Source organism: Miscanthus floridulus, chromosome 5 (assembly GCF_019320115.1).
Source record: "Miscanthus floridulus cultivar M001 chromosome 5, ASM1932011v1, whole genome shotgun sequence".
In the NCBI taxonomy this organism is placed as follows: domain Eukaryota; kingdom Viridiplantae; phylum Streptophyta; class Magnoliopsida; order Poales; family Poaceae; genus Miscanthus; species Miscanthus floridulus.
This window is the reverse complement of record NC_089584.1, coordinates 14339363-14349411: the sequence shown is the minus strand read 5'-3', so window position 1 is coordinate 14349411 and position 10049 is coordinate 14339363. Positions and strand designations below refer to the sequence as shown.

General features: G+C 39.5%; 1 protein-coding gene across 1 annotated transcript; it reads left to right on the top strand.

Annotated features, from left to right (window-relative positions):
• The first annotated feature begins 2454 nt into the window (after positions 1-2454).
• Positions 2455-9894, top strand: LOC136451578 (protein GET4-like). The gene is made up of 12 exons (XM_066452274.1): positions 2455-2693; positions 3576-3655; positions 4240-4318; positions 4911-4992; positions 5389-5545; positions 6046-6136; positions 6285-6368; positions 6437-6483; positions 6983-7111; positions 8848-8932; positions 9224-9304; positions 9516-9894. Exons 1-12 carry the CDS (start codon positions 2628-2630, stop codon positions 9519-9521), a joined length of 987 nt encoding a protein of 328 aa, XP_066308371.1. The 5' UTR covers positions 2455-2627; the 3' UTR covers positions 9522-9894.
• The last annotated feature ends 155 nt before the right edge of the window (positions 9895-10049 follow it).

Here is a 10049-nt window from a genome sequence, read left to right as displayed (position 1 = left end):
ATAACATAACAAATGGCTTTGGTTTCACGTCAAAACTCATTCGGAGTCAACGGAAATCGTCGAAACAAGTCAGCGTCCATAATCTGCCAGGGTGCTGCGACACCATCTTTTCGTCCGTTGGGACGTGTATCGTCTTAGAGCCCATTAGGGGGCGCGTCCGGGGGCTGATGCCCAAGACTCTATAATTAGCCGCGCCACTCTCGTTAGGGTTTGGTTCTGTTGCGTTCTTGTTTTCCACGTGAAATAGACATTATTTGCTACAACTGTATCGCCAAGATCGTTTGCTGTTAAAACAGGGTCCCTATTCTTGATCTTGTTCGCCTGTAGCGATTAGTCCTTTCGAATAAAGACTTGAACTCCTTCTCAGATTCATAAGCCTCATATTTATTTGCAATTTCAGATTATGTTTATCCGTTCTTGCTTGTATTATCGATTTACTTGCAGGAAAGCATTCTCGGCGAGGTCAATCGCGTTGCGCGTGGTTGATAACCAACGGAGCAGTGGTGTAATGGTTGTGGGGGTCCGAATAAGTCTTGGTTCAAAGCCTAAATCGTGAACGTCGAGCCTACACCAATCGACGCTATCATACCTATTGAAAGATCGGGCCTTGTCTATATCACCACACTCACGCCTCTACGTCTCCCAACTCCATCTGACTGTCCAGGAGCAAGGAGCAAGGTCAGCAACTCTTGTCAAGGTGCATCCTAGATCTAGAATGCGCCTAGACCTAGAATGCGGCAGCGACAACGAGTAGGTACGTCAAAGGCATTGAGTAGCAGAGACAACGGAGGTGGTATCGGGCAGGAGAACAAAGAGAAGGTAGAGGAGGAGAGACTTACATTTGCCTGTATCGATTGAGCCCAGGGGCATCATGGTCACGATAGGTCCAGTTTTTAGAAAAATATGGTTTAATGAAAAAAGAAAATGGAGAAAAGGCATTATAGTGTGTAGCCATGGTTTCATAATGGTGTTCAGGTGAACCCTATTTGCAGGGTGGCATTCGAGCGAAGCCCACATTTGATAATGGTGAACTTCCAATTTTCTCGTGGTTGATAGGTAAATCCACCTACTTCTAGTTTGAGTATTTTTCTACTTCTCAAAATACTTTTGCGTGCTTTGTATCTCATGTGACCTAGATTTACAATCCGTGTTCATACAAGTTAAAACAACTTGTGTCAGTAATGGTATTGAGTCTAGTTCCATGCATGGACATATTTGCCAGTTTATGTACGTTATATATGCGCTATATATTATGCGCACACAGTAAAAAATGAGTTATTTGGATCCATGGCATTACAATTTTCGTGTTTCTGAGGTATGCCATTATCGTTCACCTATTTGGAAACTTGTCATCACAATTGTCTCTATACTCGATTCATGCCATTTTCTGCACTTGAAAACGACAACGGACCCACTTGCAGATCGTTGCAAAATACCCCTCTGACTACCCTCTCCCCACTCAAAGGCATACGGGCCCACATAGTCATCCCCTTCCTCTCACCGTCTTCTCGGTGGCAGTGACAACATCTTCCCACGAGCAAGCGCCTACGACCCCGCGGTGAGGGCACACATGGTAGCGGCCGCAAAGTCACCACCGTCGGCCAAGGCCCTGCAACCGATGATGAAGCCAGATCGAACGACCGAGCCCTGCGAATTTGGGAGACCGAAGACGGCTCACTTGACGCTGCTGATGGAGCCGAACGCCACCTTGCGTGCGTCGTCAGTATCTGCGGCGAGGTCCATCGTCTTCAAGAGTGCTTCAGCCATGGCACCGTTGAACTGCTTGGAGAAGCAAGGGCTCTACTTCCATGGGGCGGTGTTGCCGAGCTACTAGCATGACTATATATTTAGATTACTGTTGAACTGCTTGAAGCGGGTTAGAGGAAGGCGATGACTGTGGGGCCCACATGCCATTGAGTGGGGAGAGGGTAGTAGGAGTATTTTAGATGATATGAAAAATACAATGATCTGAAAATGGGCCCAGTGTCGTTTCAAGTATAGAAAATAGCATGAATTAGGTATAGGGACTATTGTAATGACAAGTTTCTAACATAGATGAATAGTAATAATATATCTTATTAGAAGCACGAAAAATGTAATGGCATGGATCCATTAATCCCAAAAATTTCATGGAACCGGTCAATTTCATCACATACTCCCTCCGTCCCAAGGCCAAAATAGTTGACGTTGATTTTATTTCTCTCTATCTCTCTTCTTCTTGTTGCATAACATCTTTTTACTTTTCTTTAATTCTCGTGTCCAAACCTAAAACGTTCTTTATTTTAGGATGATTTTTCTTAATTTCCATGTCCAAACCTAAAACGTGTGCGACGGAGAGAGTAATAGAGTTACAGTTTAAGTTGTCCTTGTGCTAAGAAATAAATCGAAAAATACGTGGATTTCCCTAAACTAAAGGGCTCGGCATTCGGGAACCAAAACGGAGAGACGATCGCTTTAGGATTCGCGCGAGCACGATCAGCGCCCACCCACCAAGAGCCAGGCCACGCCGTCTCTTACCCCAGAGGCGATTCCTTTACCGACGCGGCGACTCCGATCACCCACACCCACCACCGCTGCCCGCCGTCCTCCTCTCACCGCCGGCGCCGAGGCTAGCCCGTCGGGGAGCCATGTCGCGGTCCTTGAGCATGAGGGGGAGCATGAGGTCGCGCCGCGACCTGCCTCCTCCCGAGAAGGTGAGGGATCCCCTCTCCCCGTTCATCCCTTCCCTCCCTATGGCTTCTGCTCGGGCCCCGCGGGTGAGGTGAGCGCGTTCGCATTAATGTGAGCGTTCGTGTCTTTCGGGCGTGTGCGAGATGGGCGAGTTGGATCTCGGGGAACCAACGTCTGCGCCTCCGGGGCATCGCCTCTCATGGCCAATTTGTTGGAACTAGGGTTGCTGAAGACCTCCAATGCACGGTGACGCGGGCACGCATTCGAGAGGACAAAAATTCAATAATGATGCTGAGTTTCACTTGGTTGAATCTAGTTGTCTGCACAAGGGATACTGCACACTTTTCTCAATCAATTAAAAAAAAGGAAACAACGAGTAGTCCTGTATATAATAATAAGATCCCAACGTTGATGCTTTTATCACCAGAATTACCATATCATCGCAACCTAACAACCATATTTGATTATTTCTCTTCCCCAAGCTTGGCGCCATTTACTCGAACAAAACTAAGCACAATTTTTACCTCGAAACCAGAATTCTTTTATGCAATTTCCTGTATAAACTCTGAAAGTTTCTTTAATATTACTTTTTCAGTTCTCTTGTGAAATTTCTGTTGCTACAGAAAGCAGTCATTATCCGTTAAGAGGGTAGAAGCATTTTGAAAAACAATTCAATGATGTGAATATTCATGAGTAGCTTGTGTGTTTCGACTTTCGACTAATGAAAAGTGAATGGATTTAGCAACAAAACCTTGCCCTATCTGCTCTAAAGTATTTCACTGCACCCTTTTAGCATTAGCTGTTATGTGAGCTTGTGTTTCCTTGGCAGCATTAAGTTGTATTTTAGGCACATGTCCTGTAGAATTTTACTCAATTAATTAATAATTGTGAATTATGTTTCTCAGACAATTGAAAGGCTTGAGAGTATGGTGGCTGGAGGAAATTTCTATGAAGCTCAACAAATGTACAAGTCAACCAGTGCAAGGTACTATGTATATTATGTAACTTAATAACAAATGGTTGGCTCTCTTTGTTCCTCTTGTTGCACAATTTCAACAACCTTATGTTTCAGTCTATTTAAGAGTTTCTTAGTACATGATGGAGATCAACCTTACACACCATTATTACTTTAAGTTGACTCCATGAGCAAGAGCTGAATCGGTTTGTTATTTGTTATTAGTTTGGCTCATATAGCATCTTAAAGGTACTCATGTCAGGGCATACCTATAGAACATTTCAAGTAAAAGAAAGAACAAAAACCTTGCATTGTGGACAAATGTTATTCACACATGAAATGCCCATGTTTCTTAAGCCAGAAGGATAGTGCAGATTAGGTTGGGTAATTTAGGAAAGAATTTTATTTGAAGGTGTTTATGTAATTTGATTCAACAGGGTGCGAAACATTACGGTTTTCAAGGATCAAAATGTATCATATAATTAGAAAAATAAATAGCCGAAAATGATGCGTAAATTTTACCAGAATTAGCCAAGGGAGAATGTAGTCTCAGGGATCACAATATACCAACACTTAGTAGATCATCTTAACTTGTTTTGACACATCTTGTGTAGATATATTACTGCTCAGAAGTATTCAGAAGCCTTGGACATCCTTCAATCAGGCGCTTTGGTACAATTGAAGCATGGGCAGGTTACTTTCTTGTGATAGTGCAAGTTAACAAATATTGTTAGCAGCTGATGTCATCCATCAATTTATACCAAGAATATTGATTGATTTGATCTCATTACGAGTTTTCCTAATTTTTATGTAGGAGTTACCCAACTGCACAATTTTCTTCAACTTTTTCCCATTTAGGGGATGCAGAATCAAAAAGGAAAAAGAACAGCTTAAGCTAGATTATTTTATGCATGCAGTTTCTTCCTCTGCGGCAAGCCGTTAATGTTTCCTGTGTTTATTTTTCCTTCTTTTTTTGCACTCCCGAAATAATTTATAAAACAGACTCTACAAATGCCCATTCCATTTTGCTCTTTAATTGGAAACAGATGTTATTGTAGCATAGGCTACCTTGCTGTACTATAGCGAGGTGCTTTGGATTTTCAGGATAAATGGTAGAGCACTAGTTTTGCTGTTAACTGCTTATGTACTTGTGTCAACCTAAACTGCATTTGGACCCAATCCATGGTAGAAGCCACATTGCAGCAGCATGTAGAACTTTGAAATCCTTCATTTTCCTTACTGGTAAAAGATTCCGTTGTGTTTATATTATTATCAACAATTCCAGGTTACCTGTGGTGGTGAACTTGCTGTCCTCTTTGTTGACACCCTCATCACAGGAGAGCTTGCATATAGTGAACAAAATTTTGGTCAGTTTTTTTCTTTTATAAAGAAGCACAATACATAAGTTCCTTCTACTGATCATCCCAATATTTCCTATTGTTTCAGTTTGTTTTTCCTTCAATTATCTAGCCAATCCATTTGTACAGTATATCATTTTTTTGTTACTCCTAGCTTCGTGCAAAATATTGAAGAGCCTAAAATATTGTTGAAAGCAGTGACCCTTGTCCTCTAGTGCCAAATTTGATTTTAGCATATTTAGTTCTCTTTTTTTTTCTCTCTTTACATACAGAAAATTTTGTTGGTCCTCTTATGGTTCTGCATGAACTGAATAAAACAATCCCCTTCTAGTAAATTGATGCATGCAATAAATTCGGTTGATAGATATCACGTTTTGTGATAGTAACTATATTGTGTCACATTAGATCGTATCAGAAAGATATATGAGGCATTCCCAAGGATAACTGTTCCACATTTCCTTGGAGATGACTATGATGATGAAGGGCATCAATTATCTGAAGCTATTTCTGCTGCCAAAGTGCGTGCAGAGAGTTGTTCATCATTCCTGAAAGCTGCGATCAGGTAGGGTTACACAAATTTTATTCAATGCATGTAACAGTAAACAAATGTTTGCCATTAAAGCATCAAATTGTTTCCAAACTTATGTGCATAACCTAGCAGATAACATCAATGAGTTATTGGGATTATAGTGATAGGGTAATGCATGGTTCTGACTCATTTGCTCTCGTTTTATATGAAAATTCAGAATCATCTGACTGGTTAAGTCAAAAGGTAAAGAACAAAGATAATTTTCCATAATATTGCTCTCATTTCACATGTTTTATTGAGACTTTCAATAGTTGATCTTGATGTTATGGTTTCTAGAGTTGGTCATGCTGTTATTTCAAGATGAAATATTGAAATGTGGCTTATGCTAAAATATTGTGTGGTTTTGACACTGCAATACGAATTACGATTGTTATTTCCATTCTTACTCTGTTATTGAGCTTTATGATGGTTCTCCCTCTTATCAAGGTGCTGTCTTCATACGACACTAATAATGTGTCATTTATTTTTTTAAGGTGGTCTGCTGAGTTTGGAACATCAAGAAATGGTTCTCCTGAACTGCATGTTATGTTAGCAGAATACATATATTCAGAATCTCCAGAGACGGTAACTTGCTATAATTCATTGGCTGATAAGAATGTGTATGTCTTCTATATTGAAGCTTCAGTTTTTTTTATGAGTCACTGCTGTTGCTATAGTTTAGTGCTTTTGTGATTTTGCTCCAAGGTTTAATGTTTAGTCCCTTTGACTGCAGGACATGACTAAAGTCTCAAGTCATTTTGTACACGGAAATGATCCAAAAAAGTTCGCTTCTATGCTGGTGAACTTTATGGGCAAGGTAGCGGTTTTGTTCTTAAATAAGTTTACATAGTGTGATAATCTAATCCTTTTTGTTGTGATATGCAGTGTTACCCTGGTGAAGATGATACTGCAATTGCACGTGGGGTTCTAATGTAAGATATCCTTCCATAATTTTTTCTTGGGATCGGGAGGATGTCCTTTCCATGTATGAGTGCAGATCTTCAGTGTATTGCAATGCAGGAAAGGTCTGGTTTCTGTTATATTTGCAGTGTTATTAGGTAGAGGTTAGCAAGACCATAATTAGAAACTGAACCTAGTTCGGTGGGAGTTGTGGGTGTACACTCCCTGCTTGAATTTGGCTGCCAATTTTTTATATTTATACAATGATACCTAGTTCTTCATAGGTTGGTTGAGTTTTCTTTAATTAATCGGTACATGATTAACAACAACTACCTAGGTTATATTGTCTCGAATAAATATCCTGACATGTGATCCACAAATTCCCTTTGGCCTATGCCGAATGCAGAGAGTAGCATACTTCAGAGTAAACTAGACGGTTTCATTGGTGGGATACAAGTATATGTTATGATATTATTGTTGGGTAGAGAATAAGAGATATTCTGTTTCCTGACATAATATTCATTCCTTAAGGTACCTATCTCAAGGGAACCTGAGAGATGCGAATTTACTTATGGATGAGATGAAGGAACAACTAAAATCTGCTAACTCGGATTTTCCCAAAACAGACTTGATTCAGTTCATCAAGTATCTTTTACCCACGTAAGTTTGTCCCCTATTCTTTCCTGATCTTTTATCAACGTAAGAATGTTCTCTCTTTCAGACTGGACAAATTGTTGCAGGAAAAGTGTTGCAGTTTTGGATGAATAGTTTTGAATTGTCAACTGCAAAATGAGTAGATTGCCTAATTTTGTGTGATCTTCCGACCTAAGATTCATGTCTTGCTCTTAATGAGTTGATTTAAAACAATTAGTAACAATTTAACTGATACGTTGATGTCCTGGTCCCTTCAAGAAAAAAACTAATTAAGGAGTGTGGATTCATATATGTTTCTTGTGAATAGTTATGATCAAAGGCAAATTTTGTTTTTATTTTGATGTGTCTAAGACCATGAAGTAAGTTAATACGCCAATTGGACAGGTGTAGTGCCTCTTTCTTTTGTTTTAGAATAGTTTCACTTCTCTCTTGACAACTTCATGGTGAGGTTTGGTTATTTTTTCATTTTTTGGTTTAGTTCAAGCTGTTAGGTTTGTTTATTGATTTGCTACCGTGTCATGCTATGCTTTCTGAAGCTTATAATAGTATTGCAGGAATTATATTTGAATGCCAGTATCACAAATCACTGATATCATGTTTTATTTTTTGCTCTCTTCTGTGGTATGTTGCCCCGTGTTAAGAGATCAATAATTTGTTGATGTCCCAGGGTTCAGGGAAGGGATCATCCTCTTTAGCCAAAATATAGTTAAGCCAACATATTGCTGTGGTTCAAAAATCATCACACAATCATGTATGCAGTACACAAGCTAAATAAACCTGCAAAAATTCAATCTCAAATTCATTTTTCATGTCGACATTCAAAAAAACATGTGTTTAAAAGGCGAAATACAGTAGGGAAGCCGCTATGTGCATTTTATTTAAAAGGCAGAACCAAAGTTGCAGAAAAAGAAAGATAAAACCTGTGTTTTAAGGCAAAAAAACACAGGACAAAATTCATCTTCCAGAGTATTAGTATTGCCAGGAAACGATGGGTAGTGAATTCCAAAATATTTGAAAAACACTACTGTCATCACGTGATGAACAGTGCCAGATTGACTGCTCTTCTATTTTGATTCTTGACAACTAGGATGAATTTGAAACTGAATTGTTGTAGCTATACTTAACTTTATGTGCACTACATACAATATTCCTTTGATGAATTTTTGAAGTATTGCTGCATGATGAATTCCACTAATGGGGATGCTCACGCCCCTGGATACAAAATCTGCACTATTAAGATATTCGCTAGGTATTTTCTTTATAACAAACTGGTACTGCACTTTGAACATATAAAAAAAAACTCGGCCTGCGAGAGGTCAAGACCGCCCCCTGGGTATTGTGCTTAAGAAGGTCTTCTCACACAAATCGAGAAAATCCCTGGACCCCTGCCCCATCCATACACACGGAACCGTAACCTGTGAGTGGGCCGGCTCTTGACCTGTGCCTTCACAAGACTACGCTACCTTTCCTGGGACAGACGAGGGTTTTTTTTTTTAACCACAGCCTGAAATTCGCTCCCACGAGGAGTCGATTCCAGGACGCGAGGAGTGCCACTGAGGTTCTCTAACCAGATGGACTAGAGGCCCGTTGGCCACTTTGAACATATTAATGTCACCATATATGTTTTAAATGATCTTAATGGAACATTTCAAGTTGTTTCAAATTCTGACAATTTATATGTCATGGAATATATTATTTGTTTCCAGCACTCTAGCATTTGTAACATTTGACACTGTTTACAGGCTTGAGAGAGATGCTTACCCTCTTTTTAGGACACTTCGACAGAAGTATAAGACAAGTACAGATCGTGACCCTGTGTTTCAGGAGGTAGTGCCATTTCTCAAATATTTTGTTGCTCGTTAAGAATATCTGTTCAGCATCACATGTCATCTTTTACAACTGTAGCCATGAATTTGACAGGAACCAGGATATAATAGTTTAAAAAACTGGAAAAATATTGGTAATAATGTGCTTATGTAAAAGATTATTTTGGATCCTGTAGGAATCTGTTGAAAGTTAGCTGTATTTCTGGAACTAACTTGCTATCATAGTATCATGTCAAACTAGAAAATTTGCAAACTTTGGCAGCTTATGGGATTGCATGGTTGCATTTTGCAGTTACTGGACGAAATAGCTGCAAAATTTTACAATATACAGCGCCAGAACCCTTTAGAAGGACTTTTCAGCGAAATGTTCAAGGTAAGCCTTATCTTGTCTTGCCATAATTCTGCAGCCTGCAGGCACCAGCTGGTTTTAGCAAATTTTCTAGTTGGGGTGTGGCACCAGCTAGGCATCAGTAAATCTATTTAAAGCATCAAATTCCTTGGTTTGTGGAGGCCACAGGATGATAACGCCTGATTTGAGGTCCAAGACTCCAAGATTTACTGATGTTATCCTCTACATTCTGCAGATATAATACCTGAGAAAAGAATTTTATGTCCATGCTTTGATCTAAACCATTGGCTGAAATAATACAATTGCTGCCACGGCAGCTCATGATCAACAAAGGTGCTTGCTCAACTATGAATGTCCAAGGCCATACATTTAGCATCAGACTGCATGAAGATATATTACTTAGCTCTGCAGCAAAATCGTTGATTAGTCTCAGATTGTTACTGAGCATGTGTAATTGAATTTTTTTTTCCTATTACTTGTTTCACTTTGTTGTCCTTGCCCTGTTCACTTTTGGAGATGTATCTTTTGTAACCCACAGATCAAAATGATAACCTATTTATATTCCTTGATTTTAATATATGGTGTTATCAGTAAAATTAATTGAATCCTTCATCATTAGGAGGAAGAGCACTTAGATACATAGCTTTTGCTCTCTCGGTCTCTCTTGTGTAAGACACTTGGATCCTTGCTCTTGCGCAAAGGCAAAACGTTTTGACTTTTTTATATACGTAGCTTTTGCTATCCACTTAAATATATACTATGTTTATAG